The 19,348-nt window shown below is 47.4% G+C and overlaps 1 protein-coding gene across 2 annotated transcripts in view; it reads left to right on the forward strand.

Moving 5' to 3' along the window:
* RAB40C (RAB40C, member RAS oncogene family) overlaps positions 1-19,348 on the forward strand; it is a 41,071-nt gene that overhangs the window by 11,545 nt on the left and 10,178 nt on the right. For both annotated transcript variants that reach the window (XM_080617316.1, XM_080617317.1), the window contains 2 exons: positions 12,689-12,749; positions 15,141-15,201. In XM_080617316.1, coding sequence (XP_080473442.1) covers positions 12,689-12,749; positions 15,141-15,201 — 122 coding nt within the window. The remainder of the gene's footprint in view (positions 1-12,688; positions 12,750-15,140; positions 15,202-19,348) is intronic.

Raw genomic sequence — 19,348 nt, forward strand, 5'->3', positions numbered from 1 at the left:
GACACCTTCCACCAGGCCAGGTTGCTCCAAGCCCCATCCAACCTGGCCTTGAACACTGCCAGGGATGGGACAGCCACAGCTTCTCCGGGCAACCTGTGCCAGCGCCTCAGCACCCTCACAGGAAAGAACTTCTGCCTGAGATTTCATAGAGGTGCTGTGCATCTCTGGAATATTGTCATTTGTTTTTTACTTTCTTTTTAGTGATGCCATTTTAACTTGTTTCCTAGCCCAGTTTCTGAGCTCCAGGGCCTTTTTGGGGGTTTTATCAAATTGCTTTCCTTTCTTTGCAGGTGATTGCTCTCTGCACACACACACACACACACACACACACACACAGAGGCATGTACACAAAAACTGCCCTCTGTTCTGTTTCCTTCTGTGCCAGTAATAACAGCATGGGCTGTAGTCCCTTTGGCCTGTGTTTCTGGAGGCTGAGTGGACAAGAGACATACGAGATGAAAAAACCTCAACTAAATAAAATGCTATTTTGCCTGTCCTGTTACTTAAATGTTCCATTGTCCCAGGAGCTGCTATTTTTCTTATCTTCTCAAACTGCTTAAGTAACTGATGATAAAATCCGTAAGGACAGAGTGTGCAGTTCTGCGCTACAACATGAGGAGGTGAAATGAGGAAGGGTTGATCTTACCTAACCCCAGAGCTGTATCTGTGCTGCTGCTATGCTGGCAAACGTGTGTTTGCTGTGAAATGTCCCCCTACTTTGAGGAAACCTGATGTTCTTCTAGGTGTCATCTGTATTACAAGTTTAAAATTCAGTTCTTTTGTCCTATTTTAAAGATTATTAATGCTGCCTTTCTCCTGGTAGCAGCAACAGTCGTGCTTCAGGGTAGCTGGGGTGAGATCTTTGCCCTGCAACAGCTCTAGGGCAGAAGGAGGAGAGGACTTAAACTACCTTTACAACTACCTGGAAGGAGGATGGAGCCAGGAGGTGGCTGGTCTTTTCTCTCAAGGAACAAGTGATAGGACAAGAGGCAATAGCCTCAAGCTTCATCATGGGAGGTTTAGACTGGATATTAGAAATAATTGCTTCCCCAAAGGGTGGTCAGGCATTGGAACAGGCTGCTCAGGGCAGTGATAGAGTCCCTATCACTGAAAGTGCTCACATACTGTGTAGATGAGGCCCTCAGTGACATGGTTTAGTGGTGGCCTTGGCAGTGCTGGGGAATGGTTGGACTTGATGAGCTTAAAGGTCTTTTTGAACCTGGTTGATTCTATGATTATATGACCTGGGAAGCTCCAATTTGGTCTGTGAGTGGAGGATTTCCAAACATGATTTTGGGCTGTTGAGAGCTGCTGTGAGCCGGCACGGTTCATACAGCTGTGCTTGCTCTGCTAGCAGATCCTTTAAGGACAAGGAGGGACTGTTAAGTGGAGGCAGCACTATATTGTCAGTCAGGCCATGGAGATGTGGTGTTCTCACTGAAAGCAGCACACCAAAATGGAAAACAGTGTTTAGAGCCATCCTGGTACTTCCAGTGTGGAGAGGTTTGTTTCAGACGGGGGGCTTGTGGTCAGTGCAGTGAGACCAAATTCAAGAGCCAGTGAGATTCATGGTGAATGGTGTCTCCGTAGCTGCCCCAGGAGCTCTCCAAGTACCCATGATTGGTGGTGCTTAACCCATCTACACCCAGCTGAAGTGCTGCTGCTTTTGTTCAGGGTGTTTGGATGTCTGGAGACAATTCCATCATTGCTGGCCACCATGTTCCAATGTCATCCTTGAAATGGCAAAACCTGGAGATGCCAAGTGGCCTTGAGCAGCCGGTGTGGATGGCAGGAGGGGCAGAGGATGGGTGTCCCACTGATGGGAGGCTGCTGCCATGTGTCGTGAGCCTCTGCAGGATCCTGAGCAGACATGCACTGAAGAAGGCTTCAGTGATGATGCCATGAAGATCTGATGCTCGCAGAGCAACATTTCACGTGTATTAACGTGCACAGTGTTCAAAAGTGTAAATGTGGAGGGTTGATGGCTGCAAGGCCAGGGTGTTGACGGACATGTAGGCACAGGCCAAGGGGGAATGGCTTTAACCTGCCAGAGGGGCGACTGAGATGAGCTCTTGGGCAGAAATTCTTCCCTGTGAGGGTGCTGAGGCACTGGCACAGGTTGCCCAGAGAAGCTGTGGCTGCCCCATCCTTGGCAGTGTTCAGGACCAGGTTGGATGGGGCTTGGAGCCATCCAGATGTCCCTGCCCATGGCAGGGGGCTGGTGCTTCAGGATATTTAATGTCCCTTCCAACCCAAACCACTCTTTGTCCGGAATATCATAGAATCACATACTTGGAGATTTTGGTTTCCTTTTTTTTTTTTTTTTTTTTTTTTTGAGTGTTGCTTTATTTTTTTCTCTCCAAGTGTATCTTGCTGTTTTTATGGTGATCCAGCAACAATGAAGATTGTTATGGTGCCCTCTGATTTTCCTCACAGGCTGTCTTTGTTTCTGCATGCAGCTGTATAGTTTTTATGGAGATCTGAACTGCGAAGCATGAAGAAACTCTTTTGTTTGTTCTCACTTGTGTGCATAAAATCATTCTTGATTTTCTTCTAAAGCACAAATGCACTTAACATCCCCCATTCTGTACTGACATTTGACTTTTTTCTGTGGCTTCCTGGGTGTCTGCTGAAATTGTTCGAGCTTTAGAAACAGATTTGCTTCTGGCTTCAAATGCTGTTGTCATCCTTAAATGAGCGCAGAACAGAGTTCCTCTGTGTGAGCACCACGTAGCTGCCGAAACACTGCTAGGCTGTGGGGCAGGCAGTGGACAAGGGAGTTCTGCAAACCTGGGATTCCTAAAGGTCTCTGAATAAGTGTTTTGCTTCTGGCTGGTTACAAAACCAAGCAAGCAATTTATTTGTCTGAGATCCCCACCTATGAGCCCTCAGTTCTGGATTAAGATGTCTTGGGAACAAGCTGATGCAAGAAGGCTTTTTGTGACAGGTTCCAGTCTAAATCAAAAGCACTTTCAATAAGGTGATTGTGAATAGAATCATACATTCTACTTAGAGAATCCCAGCCTGGTTTGAATTGGAAGGGACCTTAAAGCTCATCCAGTTCCAAGCCCCTGCCACAGGCAGGGACTCACCACCCTCACAGGGAAGAACTTCTGCCTAAGATCTCATCTCAGTCTCCCCTCTGTCAGGTTAAAGCCATTCCCCCTTGTCCTGTCCCTACAGGCCCTTGTCCAAAGCCCCTCTCCAGGTTTCTTGTAGCCCCTTTAGGCACTGGAGCTGCTCTAAGGTCTTCCTTTTTAGGAGCCTTCTCTTCTCCAGGCTGAACAAGCCCAGCTCTCTCAGCCTGGCTCCAGAGCAGAGCTGCTCCAGCCCTCACAGCATCTCCGTGGCTTCCTCTGGACTCGCTCCAACAGCTCCATGTCCCTCTTGTGCTGTTGCCCCAGGGCTGGACCAGGACTGCAGGGGGGGTCTCCCCAGAGAGCAGCAGAGGGGAGGAATCACCTCCCTTTACCTGCTGCTCACGTAGGGTACAAGTAGGTAGAGGAGAAGATGGAGGATCTTTTTTGGGAGAAAATTTACACATTTAGATAAATTCACATCATGGAAAGGCATTTGTTCTCTCTGTGTCTACATCTGTCTCTGGATGAGGAGCTTGGCAGCACGTTGGATGTATTGTGTGGAGCTGCCAAGTGCCACAGCAGCTCCCTGGAGTTGGCAGGAGCTCTCATGATGTGCTTCATGTAGGGATGTGGGCTCCTGAATGTGTGCGTGGGGCTGGACTACTCACCTCAAACCAGCTCCAACTCATCTGCTGCACAGTTAAATAGCTGGAAGCTCCTCATTACCTCCCTTTGAGCTGAGCAGTATGAGCAGGTTTTGTGTTTGCTGCTGTGGGCAGGAGGTGATGAAGGCTTCAGCAGATGGTTTCTGTCTCCCCCATCCCACAGTCAGCACCCTGCGGGAGCAGCGCTGAAGTCTTGTGTGCTTGGTAAGAGCCATGACCTCCTGATCCTGTTCCCAAGGCTCAGCTACAGCACAGGGCAGGAGTGCAGGGAAAAACATGGGAATTCTGACCCTGAGCCCCAGCTCTGCAGGCAGTAGCTGGGGTTGTTTTGCAGTGATGCTGTTTGGGAAACTTTCATCACCCTAAACAAAAAAGGAAAACTGCCAAGATAAACATGAACAGCAAATGACACTATGCCAGGCTGAACCCACCTTTGTTTTAAAGTGTGTGGCTTGTTGACCCTGTTGTAGATGGAGATAATTTGTTGTTTGTCTATCTAAAGAGCAGGTGATTGAATGAGTGACTCAAAGTGATGAGCTCATGTTTTGTTTGGAAGGGATTTTTCCTTGGCTTGCAGCTCTGAGCTAAATTGCTGCTGTTCATATGCTGCTTCCACACTTTTTAAGGTCAGATGACTTCATCAATTATGTGAATAGCCTGAGTTTGCTTTTGTCATCAGCTGGTGTTTGTGTGCTCATACCACATGTTTTCTGAGCTATTTAGTATCATTTACAGATGATGGAGAAAATAACTTCACCTCTAAGTTATACAGTAGGAGCTGCAGTGGGAGGTAGCACTCTGGTGGCGTCTTCTACGTACAGATACCAGTGCCTGTGTCTTAAATTAATCAGGTTTTTTTTACAAGGACAATTTGACAATGGCCAGTAGGGACAGGCCAAGGGGGAATGGCTTTAACCTGACAGAGGGGAGATTGAGATGAGCTCTTAGGCAGAAGTTCTTCCCTGTGAGGGTGCTGAGGCACTGGCACAGGTTGCCCAGAGAAGCTGTGGCTGCCCCATCCCTGGCAGTGTTCAAGGCCAGGTTGGACGGGGCTTGGAGCAACCTGGTCTAGTGGAAGGTGTCCCTGCCCGTGGCAGGGGGTTGGAACTGGATGAGCTTTAAGGTTCCTTCCAACCCAAACCAGTCTGGGATTCTTTGAGTCTGTGTGATTTGGCTGGTTGTTGCTTCTTCTGCACTCAGCAGGGATGGCATCATCCCCACTCACTTCTTTTTTTGGGAAACTATGGCACTCTAGCCCATTGGGCTCTCAGCTGTCACATGTGGGATGGTTCTGCTGCCCCATAGGAAACTACTGTCAGTTTTCTTCATTAACTTGCCCCTGTGACAGCACTGGCCAGGTTCAGTTTGCCTCTGGTGCCATTGCTGGCCACCCTCCCTGTGTCCATCACATGCCACAGTCACTCCGGCTTTCCAAAGCGGCTGGGCACACAGGGGCAAGGCTTTCCATTTCAAACCCAGCCATGGTGAGTCGTGGCTGAGGAAGGTCAAGTTAACATCTGTGACACCCAGGGACTTGAGGGAATCAGCACTCATCTTTACACACTGCTTGGCTATTGGTGGCATTTGGGATAAATGAATTCCTGCACTTATGGCTTTAGGCTGAATTTACCAGAGCACTGAAGGGCTCCAGTTGGGGAGCTGGTTGTACAGGCAGAAACAGAGTCACTCTACTGGGTTGTGCACAGGTTGATGAGTTGGGTTTTCCTCTTTTAGTTCAGCTGGAAGGTTTGCACAAGTCCGTTGGAGGGAGAGGGATGGACTTTCAGCAGCTCACATCTTACACACACACACACACAAGGCTGCTGCCATCTTACTTGATAACACACTTGCCTGCACATCCCCAGTGATGCATTGAGGGACTGTGGCAGGCTGGGGAGCCTCAGTGATGTCCAGGCAGGCTCTGCCACCCTGCAAGAGGGGCTCTGAGGGAGGGACACCCTGCCCAGACCTCTTCTGAGGCTGGCTGGTAAGGGACCACCAGGCAGATGATAGGGCTCTCATCCATAGTTTACATTCTCCAAAACCATCGCAGTTGGTTGCAGTGTTCTTGTTGGCATCCACAGCACTGTCTGAACTGCTGAGAAAGGTTTTCCATTAAATTTACCCATCTCTGCTCAGTCACAGTTCTTGGAGCCCTGCTGCTGAGAATCACAGAATCCCAGAATGGTTTGGGTTAGAAGGGACCTTGAAGCTCACCCAGTTCCAACCCCCTGCCATGGACAGGGACGCCTTCCACTAGAGCAGGTTGCTCCAAGCCACGCCTTGCCTGGCCTTGAACACTGCCAGGGATGGGGCAGCCACAGCTTCTCTGGGCAGCCCATTTTAAGCTTCACTGGAGATTCATTCTTAATGTGTTCCTTTTGCAAAAGGGCAGAAACAAAATTACTTATAATTCATTTACCCACTCTGAAGTGTTTCATCGTGTTTTCCTCCTTCTGTGGCAGTGAAAGCGTCCATTTGAGACCAGCTGCACACTGGATGGTTCTGGCTTCTGATTTGTCCTTCTGTATTAGCTAAGGATTGCTACAACACTTGGGTTACAACTTCATCACAGTTTGCCTGTGAAATCCACCACACTGACTGGAAGATGTTCTCAGTTAGGAAAACTAGTTTGTTTGATACTTGCCTGATTTATAATCATAGCCTGCCTTTAAACTGTGCAGTTAGTTATTTGCCAGCTGCTCACAGAGCCCTGCATCACTTTCTCCTGAGGATCTCTTGAATGCCAGGCAGCACCTCCAGCTCCTCATAGCTGCTTACTTGAGTTCACTGTGAAATCTCAGCACGTTAAAGATTTTATGTGTATTCTCTATTGTTATATTTTATTCCATCCCTGTGCTCTCCCTCTTCCAGCAGTTACTGCTCAATGTGGCAAACCTTTAAGGAGACCTTTTAGGAACACCTATTAAGAAGTTCTAGTCCTTTTTCTGGACCCAGCAGAGCTGTTGATCTTTAGGAAATCAGAAGAGGCTGGGGGTTCTCTGGGGGAAAATCCAGCATTTTCGGTTAAGATAGTTGTGGTGTGGTGGCTTTGGTTGTACGACTGACAGTCACAAATGAAGGTCTGTCACTGCTGCAATGGCAACAGATCAGGCACATCGCTCATCAGGCCTCCTCTGAGGGCTCAAATGCCATTGATGTTACAAGAGTTGCAGCCACTCTGGCTTAATTGTGTCTGTAGATGAAAGAACAAACTGCCAAAAAGCAGTATTATTCAGATAGGTAACAAAAATTGACTCGAGTTATCTTATTTTCTTATTTATATAATGAATTAGTGAAGGATTGTCCTTGGCTCATCATCATTGTACACCTCAAGTTGTGCCTGTTGACCTTATACATTGCTTTGCAAATGGGTTGGTTGACTTCTTTGAATTATAAATGACTGAAACCCAATTTAATTTATGTTTTTTATGAAAGCTGAGGTGGCTTATCCAGACCATGTCTGTGAGCTGGGGGAACTGATCATATTTTGAATGAAGTTCAAGTAACATGCATTGGGTTTTGTTGTGGGTGGACTAACAGAAAGTGAGGTGATGGATTCCGAGCTCCCACAAGCACAAAACTCAGTTAAGAAATGAGGTGGCAAAAGCATCTTTGGCCAGGCTGATTCAGACAAACTGTAAATGATTCTAAGTGGTAAGTGGAATGTCTCTGGGCAGGACAGTGAGCTTGTCTTAAAACTCTAGCAGTGTTGCAGTCAGGAGTTGAAAGAGATTTTTCCTTTGGGAAGAGATTTTTGAGCATCACCTGGAATCTCTTCTGCCCCAGATTGGGAGTAAACTATGTTCTTCTAAAAGGCTCTGCAGCTGCAAACTGAAGGTGTTGCTGCTGCAGCCCAGCCTTCAAGGAAGGTTCAGGAAAAACCTGCTTTTAATGTGGGGTGAGTCCCTTCGTTCCTCTGTCATGGTGTGAGCCATAGTTGTACCTATTGGTATCTGTGTAGGTGCAGTGAAGTGTTAGATCATTAGAGCATCTCCAGAGGAGGACACTTGATCTTGTCCAGTAACTCAAAATGTAGTATTGGCTCTAGCATCACACTGAGAGCTGGAACCTCTCCAATCCAGATCCTAGAAGGCTGAAGGAGGAAAAAGGCTTGTAGTGCCCTTACTGCTGTAAGGTTTTGCTCAATCAGCCTTTTTGAGGGGAGGTGACCATTCTGTCCCTGCCCAGGCATTAGGGCAGAGTATTCTGAGGGTTGGCAACTGCAAAATTGTCTCCTTTTCTCTAAAATAAAGACCTACACAAAGCCAAGAAGCTCCTGTGCTTACAGTAGTAAATATTGATAGAGCCTTGTTCGCTTGAGCTATTTAAAGCCATTTTCTTGAGATACTAATCTGTTTAAAGGGAGAGCCCAAGAGTAGCATGAAGTATGTATCTCCCTTGGCTTTTTCCCTTTCCTAATGCCACTTCCAGGTCCCTGCCTCTACCTCTTCTGTTGTGTTTTCATGCTGCTGCTCATGCAGATGCAGTCTGGGGGCTAGGCAGAGCCACAAATTCCTTATAGGAAGGGAGACTGACAGCCTGATGCAAAGTAGTATCAAGTACTGGAAGGAAATGGTCCTTTCTTTTGGAGCAGTTTTAGTTTTCCTGGTCACATCAGGTGTAATGTTTGGGTGAAAGTTCTAACCAAGCTAAGGTTGGGTGTGGGGTTTTACACTTCACGATGATGCAAAGTATGAAGTGCTCCCCATGAGTAATTTGGAAGAAGTCAGAGCTTCCTATAACACATTCTCTGGATTCCCATGGGAAAATGGCTTGCTTGCTTGGTTGGTTAGGTTTGGAACTGGCAAAAGAAATGAATGTTTGGAATTCCGTGAAGTGTTGCCCGGGAGTGTGAAACCTGGCTCTGCAGAGTGGAATCAGGTGTCTGACATCAGGCTCGGTGACAGCAGATCCCTTTGCAGAGCACCCTGCGCCAGGTCGAAACGTGGGCTTGAAATGGCGTCATCTTGAGTAGGAGTCTAAAGTAGGACTGGAAAATAAGCAGAGTTTTGCTGTACAAGCTGAGAGAACAGCCCAGACTTGTTTTCCAAGCCTCATTCATTTTGTTGCATCATGCTAGGTATTGGTCCAGAAAGAGATGGGTTGATATAAAGTAAACTTTCAGCTCGCAGCCCAGAAAGCCAACCGTATCCTGGGCTGCATCAAAAGGAGCGCGACCAGGAGGTTGAAGGAGGTGATCCTGCCCCTCTACTCTGCTCTCGTGAGACCTCACTTGGAGTATTGTGTGCAGTTCTGGTGTCCTCAACATAAAAAGGACATGGAACTGTTGGAACAAGTCCAGAGAAGGGCCACAAGGATGATCAGGGGACTGGAGCATCTCCTGTATGAAGATAGGCTGAGAAAGTTGGGGCTGTTCAGCCTGGAGAAGAGAAGGCTGTGTGGAGACCTCGTAGCAACCTTCCAGTATCTGAAGGGGGCCTATAAGGATGCTGGGGAGGGACTCTTCATTAGGTACTGTAGTGATAGGACAAGGGTTAACGGGTTAAAACTTAAACAGGGGAAGTTTAGATTGGATATAAGGAAGAAGTTCTTCACTGTGAGGGTGGTGAGGCACTGGAATGGGTTGCCCAGGGAAGTTGTGAATGCTCCATCCTTGGCGGTGTTCAAGGCCAGGTTGGACAGAGCCTTGGGTGATGTGGTTTAGTGTGAGGTGTCCCTGCCCATGGCAAGGGGGTTGGAACTTGATGATCTTAAGGTCCTTTCCAACCCTAACTATTCTATGATTCTATGATTAAGCCTGTTTGCTTTCTCTGCAGTGCTGCATGCCCCAGGGGCCGGGCAGGGCTGTGGAGGTGGCTGCTGTTGGCCACTGACTGCTTTGCTGGTGCTGCCTGTGCCCCAGGAGCATCACGTGGGGTTTGTAGCAGCACATCTCTTCTGGGGGATCAAAGCACTTCCTGGCAGAGGATGAATGTCAGTCTCACAATGAGCTCTGCTGCCAGCAAGCAGAGATGATGCTCAGGTGGGAGAAACCACAGAGAAAACTACAGAAATGAAATGTTACAAACTTCCCTTTGCTGGTATCTGGGCTGCTTGAAGTGAGGAGGCAGAGGCGCAGCCCTGAGGCAGCACAGCCAGGGCTTGTTCTGCCAGCACTGTCATGCTGTGCAGTGGTGACTTGTAGTGGCTGCTGTGGCCCTCTGTCCCCGGCCATGCACCTCCTGCTTCCTCCAGCTCACATACCTACTCTTCTGAACATAAACATCACTGTGAAGGACATGAAGACTTTCTGCTATGCCTCTTTATTTTCCCTGGGTGTCTTTGGAGTGAGGAGCAGTTGAGTAGGAGGTCAGGAAGTTTTTCTGCTCGTTGCTTGCATAGGTTATGGTGTATTGTCATTCCCTAACAACAGAGTTGCTCTGTATGTGGTGTAGTTTCAGATGGGCATGGCAAAAATGGGCATTTAAAGCATTGCTGTGATGACTGAACTGTGTATTTGTGATGGGAAAGCCCTTTTCCCAATGGGGTTATAGGCTCCATGCTCACTTCCCAGCCTAATGAAGGCATTTAAGAGGTAGAAGCTAGCAGTATGTGCTTGAGCCCAGAATCCACTGTGTGCTGGGCTGCATCCCCAGAGTGTGAACAGCAGGTCAAGGGAGGGGATTCTCCCCCTCTTCTGTGCTCTGGGGAGACCCCCCCTGCAGTCCTGATCCAGCCCTGGGGCAGCAGCACAAGAGGGACGTGGAGCTGTTGGAATGAGTCCAGAGGAGGCCATGGAGATGCTGTGAGGGCTGGAGCAGCTCTGCTCTGGAGCCAGGCTGAGAGAGCTGGGCTTGTTCAGCCTGGAGAAGAGAAGGCTCCTTAAGGGGACACCTTAGAGCAGCTCCAGTGCCTAAAGGGGCTACAAGAAACCTGGAGAGGGGCTTTGGACAAGGGCCTGTAGGGACGGGACAAGGGGAATGGCTTTAACCTGACAGAGGGGAGACTGAGATGAGATCTTAGGCAAAAGTTCTTCCCTGTGATGAACAGTTTTGCCTGGAGGATAGTCTTGCATCTGAAACAGGGCAGTGGGCTCAGTTAGCTGCTTCCCTAACAGCCTGTGCTGGGAAATGATCCTGGCTCCGGAACTGGAGGGGGAGATGTGTGAATGCTCCCTCCTGCTTGCAGTGCAGGCTTGCTTCCACTGCTGTTCCCCATCCCGGGGAATGAGGTAGGTTTATATCCTCCTGCAAATAAATACAGATCATTCACTTGTCTCCGGAGGAAGATAAAACATACACTGTCTATTTTCTGTGCTAAAGCCTAGAAATAGTTGGAATTTAAGGTAATTATCTTTATTGCTTTTTATAGCACCCTGTGAAGCCTGAAATCTAATTTGTGTTTCAGTAACAGGGAGCTCCTGGTGATGACTCAGAAAACTCCATTTGCTTTATTGACAAACATGTATGTTTTGTTATCAGGGCAGTATTCTCCTTCCAGGAACAGGGAAGTGCAGGTTGTAACACAAGCGTGGGTTTTCATTAAGGATTCAAACTTTGATATCAGTTGGCAAGAGGAAAAATTGGAATTGATCTAATCAGAGTGGAGCAGCTCTACTTTATTAAAGATGATTCTAGATGAGTTTATCCTTTAGTGGGTGTGCAGTGATGGTGCACATTGCTTTGTTTAAGCAACTGCAATGCTCTTGAAGCTTCTTGACCGGAGCTTGCAGAGAAGATGCTTTTCCTGGACTTCCGGTGCCCTGTGGCCATTTCTGAGCCCAGGTTTTAAGGAAGGAGATGGGAAGTTGCTTGCAGTTTGTAACAAACTCTTTGCATAGCCAAAGATGTTGGGAACCCCTTGTGCAAATGGGCTGCTTGTCAGCACAGCCTGTGCTGTGGTTTGGAGGGTCTGATGCTACTCTGGTACTGTGGCTCTATGAGAAGCCATTGTCCTGCTGCCTTCTTAGCCACGATGAAGGGGAGTGCTTTCGGTGTTGATTGACTCTGTATGATACCCAACCAAGAGCTGCTTGCAAGAAGAACCTCTGCTCTGGAGCTAGGCAGAGAGAGCTGGGCTTGTCCTCTTCAAGCACCAGGAGCTGCTCTGAGGTCTCTCCAGAGCCTTCTCTTGGTTCCAGGGAGACCTTAGAGCAGCTCTCAGTGCCTAAAGGGGATACAAGAAAGCTGGAGAGGGGCTTTGGACAAGGGCCTGTAGGGACAGGACAAGGGGGAATGGCTTTAACCTGACAGAGGGGAGATTGAGATGAGCTCTTAGGCAGAAGTTCTTCCCTGTGAGGGTGCTGAGGCGCTGGCACAGGTTGCCCAGAGAAGCTGTGGCTGCCCCATCCCTGGCAGTGTTCAAGGACCAGGTTGGATGGGGCTTGGAGCAGCCTGCTCTAAGTGGAAGGTGTCCCTGCCCGTGGCAGGGAATTGGAACTGGATGAGCTTTAAGGTCCCTTCCAGCTCAAACCTGTCTGTGATTCTGTGAAAAAACAGCATGGGCTTTCAGTTCTCCCACCTCCCAGAGTGTCCTTTGACTCTTTCAGGCAGTGATGTTTGTTGAGATGGTGGCTCTGCGGACTAATTTTGAAGTTGTGCTTCTAAATTGTTGGTTGGCTCACATAGCCTCTCCTCCCCAAAAAAAAAAACAAAACAGCCTGCAATTTAACACTGTCCCTTTGGATACTGCTGCAGATCTCCTACAGCTTGAGTCCTGAGAGATTTTATCCAACAGTAGAGAAGTAAGAAGTAACCTAGGGTTTAACTGTATTTTTAGGGAGGAGGGATAGAGCTTCAGAAGAGTAGTCTTTGTGCTGAAGCAGAGCTCTATTTCTGTCAAGTGTCTGTAGCCCTTCCCAAACACACAATAGAGAAACGGGGAGAAAATGTCACTTTCTGTAAACGTGGAATGATAGATCTGGATGGTCAGAGCAGATCTCTTGTCCATCTCTGAAGACCTACTCAGTGTTTGCTCAGCTATTTATTGGTTTCCTTTCAGGAATTGACTACAAGACCACTACTATCTTGTTGGACGGCAGAAGGGTCAAGCTGGAGCTCTGGTGAGTGTTTCTGAGCTGCTTTGGCTGTGAAGGCAGAGGCTACGGTGCTGCTATGGGATGTTGAACTGAGCTGCAGAAAGCTCAGAACATACCCAGGTGTGCGGTGAGGCTTGCTAGCTGCTCCCACCAGTGAGTTACATGAGCAGACAAGACCTCCTTCCATTGATAGAGGAGCACAAACTTCATGCTGTTCTTCAGAATAGTCCAATTTGAGTCTTTCTCCAACATGTTCCCATACAGCTCTCAATTATTAAGGGAACGGTACTGTTTCAGAAGCAATACTGGACTCTCTTGAAATCCTAGGATAGAGAAATATAGACAAGAGAAAGACGAAAAAACAACAGGTGAAACCCTTAGTTCCTCCAGACCTGGATGTTTCTCAGTGACTTCAGTATTAAACTAAAGAGCAGTGACTAGACCTCACAGTTCATGTCAGAGTATGGTAAAGCCCTGGAGAGCAGGATTTACCAGAGTGACCTGACACTGGGATAGATGTGGGAGGATGCTGCATAGAAGGGGTAACACCCCTGCCTTATCTGTGGGCACCAGAGAGAGAGCTGGAGTCCTTCTGGCAGAGCACTGTCTGAGGTTTAACCTGCTGAGAAGCTGACACAGCAATCCTGGAGCTGGAAGAGGAAGGATGGGCAGCCTGCCCCTATTGTGGGTTTCACCTGGTCTGCTAGGGAATGGCACAGGTCCTAAACCGTGAAGTTAAATAGTCCTTTTACCAATGCTTGTATCAAGTAACAGGAATACTAGTGATCTGTGTGAATTGTTCCAATAGGAATGAACACCATGGTCTCAGCCTCAGCTGAGAGAGGTGAGGCTGGGTATAGTATTATGGTTTAATTATATCCCTGCTCTCTGAAGCTGAATGGCCTCATTTTTCTTACAAAAGAACAGAAGCAGCTAATTTATCTCTTCTAGCTTATATGTTTATGTGTGTCACTCAGATTCTTCTTCTCTCTCTTGTAAGATCACAGATGTCTTTTTTAAACATTTCAGCCCCAAGTATGTGGTTACTGCTTCCCTCCTGAAACCTTCTTTTTATACTGTTAGTATAATCTTTCATCATTACTTTCCTTGTGCAACCCAACATTTGATTGTCAAGGAGAAGGAGATGTAAGCACAGACTGTGCGATTGATATCTAGAACCAATAATATGATCCCTGAAAGCTTTAGATCTGAAAGAATGACTGCCCTGAACTTGGGGTCAGGGCCTTTTTCATATAGCTGGTGGAGGCTTCTCGATGGCCATTAGTGTGTTGGTTTGTTTTTTTTTTTTTATATCTATACCTGTCTAGTGAATAGATATGACATCATAATGTGTCTTGGATTACCCTGATGCATTTCAGTATATACAGCTTAAATAAGTGTGCTGGGCCCTGGCTTACTGTCCAGATGTTCCTGCAGGCACTGGGAGGTGCTGGTGTTGTAGTCAGACTTATTTACTGTGTCAAGACCTGCAGTCAGGACAAAGGATAGTAACTGAATAGCCCTTTACTGTCACAGTGTACAAAACAGCACTTCTAGCTGTTCCCTCGTCCTGTTCCTGAGCTCTCTGCAGGGTGTGAGTGACCAGATCTGTTGGAGATCTGGGTATAGAGATACTTCCTTTCATTTTTTTTGTTAATACGTGCTTTGAAAAATAAGTGGAACTAGATAGTACAAGACAATTTAAACAGGAAAACCCCCACTCTAACCTGACAGAGGGGAGATTGAGATGAGCTCTTAGGCAGAAGTTCTTCCCTGTGAGGGTGCTGAGGCGCTGGCACAGGTTGCCCAGAGAAGCTGTGGCTGTCCCATCCCTGGCAGTGTTCCAGGCCAGGCTGGATGCGGCTTGGAGCAACCTGGTCTAGTGGAAGGTGTCCCTGCCCATATGGAACTGAATGAGCTTTAAGGTTCCTTCCAACCCAAACCAGTCTGGGATTCTATTAATTTCTCCTGTCTAGAGCAGTGATGTTCATTTTATTCTAGGTTAGCTGTTCTTCACAGCTGGGAGAGGCCTACAGTCTCACTCTGACTTTAAACTCCCATGGACTGTAGGGAAATAGAGAAAACCCTTTGCCCAAGGAATCAGAATGACTTGTATCCTCATATATTATAAGGTAGTGCTGAAGCTGAGTTGTTTTGGTTTATAGCTTCTCCACGGGAAGCATGATGACATCGAGGACCTCTGGAGTGTGTCTGACTATAACCAAAGGTGGTGATGAACCCACTGGTCCTTCCCCTAAAGCACCATGTGGAGCAGTTTGGATGCCATGTGTGTTCTATAGATTTGTCAAGATCAACACTGAGTTTTTTGTTTCTTTTTGTTCAGGTCCAACAGGAGATGTGCAGTTTGGGATTCGACTCTCCAAATTTCATAACTGTAACTTTTCTTTGTTGCAGGGACACATCAGGGCAAGGAAGATTTTGCACCATTTTCAGATCCTACTCTAGAGGAGCCCAGGTAAGTGCTGCTCTGTGCACTTGCTTTTTCTCTAGGCTGTAAAAATCTTTCATGCCATAGTGAAGAGCTCTGAAGAGGAGCATGTCAAGCATCAAAAGAATGGGATCTCTAAATGCCAAGGGACACTGAATGTCATCTTGTTGCCTGGAATTCTCTCTTTATGAAATAGTGGGAGAGAGGAGAGGAACTGACTTCCCCAGACTCCTACAGGAAAGGGTTGTTACAGACTGTATTCAGTGTTAGTTTCTAGAGAGGAGCTGAGGAGATGGGGTTATAGAGGACAAGGCAATTGGAGTTCTAGATCTGCCTTAGCTTTAATGTGGGAGCTCATTGTCCTGGGTTCAGCAGTAGCAGTCACTTTTTCTCCTTCTTAGTAGCTGTTGCAGCGCTGCGTTTTTGACTTTCGGCCTGGGGACAGTATTGATAAAGCTGATGTTTTCAGTTGCTGGTCAGAATGTTTACCCTGACCAAGGACTTTGTGAGTCTCATGCTCTGCCAGGGAGGAGGGGAAGCCGGGAGGAAGCAGGGGCGGGATACCTGACCCAAACTAGCCAAAGAAGTATTCCATACCACAGCACGTCATGCCGGGGATGTAACTGGGAGTTACCCAGAAGGGCTAGTTCGCTGCTGAGTGGGGGCGAGGTATCAATTGGTGAGGTGTTATTGGTGGTAGCAGCAGTGATTTGTGTTATACCTTAGTTACTGGACTGTTCTTATCTCAACCCATGGGAGTTACATTCTTTTCGATTCTCCTTCCTGTCCCTCCAGCAGTAGGGGGAGGGAAAGGTGGGGGGGAGTGGACTTTGTGGCTGACTTGACAACAGGGTTTAAACCACAACACTCATGCTTTCTGAGGTTTGTCAAATTAGTTTAAACTTGACACTGGCTTTCCCAGTGGAGTTCTTCCAGCCTGTGTTGCCTTCAAGTCAGTTCCAAAAATAGAGTGGCTCCTACTGGTGTGTTTGATGCAGACTTGAAACTAGAGCAGCTCAATTAGATTGTGAAGCATGTTCCTTAAAGCATGAGAGAGAGCGTCACGTGTTTGGGCCCTGCTCCAGAACAGCATCTAGATTCTGAACAGCAGAATCTCATGGTCCTCTGAAAATCTGCTGTTAGGTAATAGTGCTTTCTTACAGTTTAATGTCATCTTAGTAAGGATCCCTCCAGGATAAAGTCTCTGTAAGTTAAATGAACTACTGTATTTTCCCTTTTGTTTCCAAATGTGAAAACTTTGGAGCAAATTCCTGCTCTCTTAGCCACTAAGAGTCAGAAGCTATGTATCAGCCTGCTGACTGCCAGTGTCCTAGTGGGTTCCCAGCCTTTTGAAAACTTTGCCACACCTATTCAAGCTCTTGTCACTATTGCTCTTGGCCTTTTGCTCTTTGTAGCTGTGGACCTTTGCTTTGCTAACTGACAAAATGCATCCTGCTCTCTTAAGGCTTTGTGCAAATTCCCTTGTGCCATAAACATGAGAGCACTTCACCTGGGACGGGCTGTTGGTATCTCCTCTGGTGTATCCATTCTTCTTGTTTATGCACACCTCTGGTGGTGTAGGTGCTTTGAGGCTGCTCCTTTGAAGTAGAGGCCAATTTCCTGGTGCTTGCGGAGGTGCAGGACCAGTAGTGTTGGAGCATTCCTTCTGCAGTGGGGGAGTGTATGGGACCTCCCATTTGCATGCTTGGTCCCTTGTGTGAGTTTAAGCTTCCCTCTGCCTTTACTACATTCCAGAAAAATCTAGAGCTCCAATCCTAATATAAGATGTGGGCTTGAAACCATGTCCCTTCCCGTCTCAGTGAGAAATGAACAGAATTGGTCAGTGGGGTTTTCTGATGACCACAAAGCTTTTGTCAGTCTTCTTCTGAGACCTGTATCAGATGCCCAGATCAAACCGGCTTCCCAACTGCTGTGTCCAGAAATATCATTTGAGAGCTCTTATCATTTGAGAGCAGTGTTCAAGGCCAGGTTGGATGGGACTTGAAGCAACCTGGTCTAGTGGAAGGTGTCCCTGCCCGTGGCAGCGGGTTGGCACTGAATGAGCTTTAAGGTCCCTTCCAACCCAAACCAGTGTTTGACTCTATGAACATTTGCAAACCTTGCCTGGTCCATCTTGCCTGCTTGCCTTTCCTAAGGGGTCTGAGAGATGTTCTCAATAACCCTTCTCAGCCAGGCAGAGGGACCTGTAACTCAAATACTTCACGGCTGAATGCTAGAGGATGGAGCTTGCTTGCACAGTTAGGTGTAGCTTATGCCTTTCCCTCAAAGCCTGCTTGTGTGACAGATGCCTTTTCCAAAGCACCACTGTGATGCCTTAATCATGATTTTTTTCCAAAATAGTCAACCTTTGCCTTTAAAACCAGCCCTAAACAGCAAGCAGGAGGAGGGGCAGTTCCTAAGTTAAATGTCTCCACTGCCCTCTGAAAGTATTCATGAAGTGAGCACAGTGAGGAGTGCTTCTTAGAATCATAGAATATTTAGGGTTGGAAAGGACCTTAAGATCATCCAGTTCCAACCCCCTTCCATGGACAGGGACACCTTCCACTACACCAGGTTGCTCCAAGCCCCATCCAACCTGGCCTTGAACACTGCCAGGGGTGGGGCAGCCAGAGCTGCTCTGGGACCATGTGCCAGCGCCTCAGCACCCTCACATGGAAGAACTGCTGCCTTATATTTAACCTGAACTTTCCCTGTTTAAGTTTGAATCCATCACCCCTTGTCCTGTTGCTACAGTCCCTGATGAAGACTCCTTCTCTGGCATTCAAAGCCTCTTGCAGGCTAATGACCAGGGTCCTTGTACTGTCTTCTTCAGGTGGGTTGGTAAAATGTTTCAGCACCAAGTGACTGGCTCCCATGTGGTGATACAGCAATATTCCTCCGTTAGCAGGAGCACAGATACTGTCTCTCTTCAATAACTCACCACATCTTTCAGTGGATGAGGACAGTGCCGTAATTTAAACTCTCCATGGTTAAGCAAAGCAAGAGGACTGTTTGTTTTGCATATCAAATGCCTTTGTGACTGCAGGAATGGACTCCAGCACCTCCAGTTATTTTCAGTATGCAGTAGCTAGCTTCTTCTGGCATAGCATTACCATAAAGACAACTTAACCCAGTGTGATGTCAGGGGAAAGGAGATAAAATGCTCCTGAGTTCTCTTACTTCTTCAAGATGTATTTAATGCTGCTTGCTCACTTCTTTGCTTCAGCTCTCTGCCTTCCTGTCTGCTGTCTTAGTGTCATCAGGTGTCAAGACTTCTGCTGTAGGAAACCTGATGCAAATCCAGTTGGAAGCAAGAGAAGTGGCTTTTCTTTTTTTTAACCTAACAACCCAAAACCTCAGGAAGAATAAATAGAGCAGAGAAGAGAGGTGCCAGGGTGGGAAAAGCTCTGTTTAACGTGCAGATATTTGTACAAGAATGGCTTGGTATCAGCTGGCCATGAGCACCTTCACACTGAAATTAGCAGAAGGTTCTCACTGAGTTAGAGGACTGAGACTCTGAACTTAAGGAGCACAAGGGGAGCTTGAAGAAAGTGTTTCCAAAGAGGAGTTTGGCAGATTAGCTGTGAGAGGAGGAGGCCTCAGCATCCTGCAGCCCTTACAGGGGTGGCTGAGAACAGGGTGCTTCTCTCAGAGTAGCCAATGCTTAAGAGAATTCCTCGTAGGAAAAGTGCATTCAAGTAAGGGAAGCACACTTGACTTACACACATATTGTTTCTCAAGTGTAATGATAAAAATTAAACCTTCTTAAGTAAACCCTGGTGAGGTTGGGACGTGAAAAAAGAATCACCAGGCAGGGAGCAGACCTTCTTGGGAGTTCTCCTTTACCCCCAGCACAGCCTCATGCATTGCTCAGTCTGGACTTGAGGCTCATCCTTCCCCAGTGAACAGACTCTTCTTGAGCACCTCAGTGCCTTCCCCAGCGTAGACTCCACACCACTTGCCTGGCTACATGTGGCTTTTATGTTCAGCAGAAACATCTTCCTCTTGAAAACAGCCAGAGTTAAACAGCTTCACTGCCCTGAATGAGCTGGCTTCAAATGAGGAACGATCCCTTCTTTCAGCCATGTTTGCCTCAGGTTTTGCTGTGAGGATCACAGATGTGATGCCTTCCCTCCCTGCCCTGCCTTGGCTGATCTGATCACGTCAGATCTTT

This window comes from Psittacula echo, assembly GCF_963264785.1.
Source record: "Psittacula echo genome assembly, chromosome: 5".
Lineage (NCBI taxonomy): Eukaryota > Metazoa > Chordata > Aves > Psittaciformes > Psittacidae > Psittacula > Psittacula echo.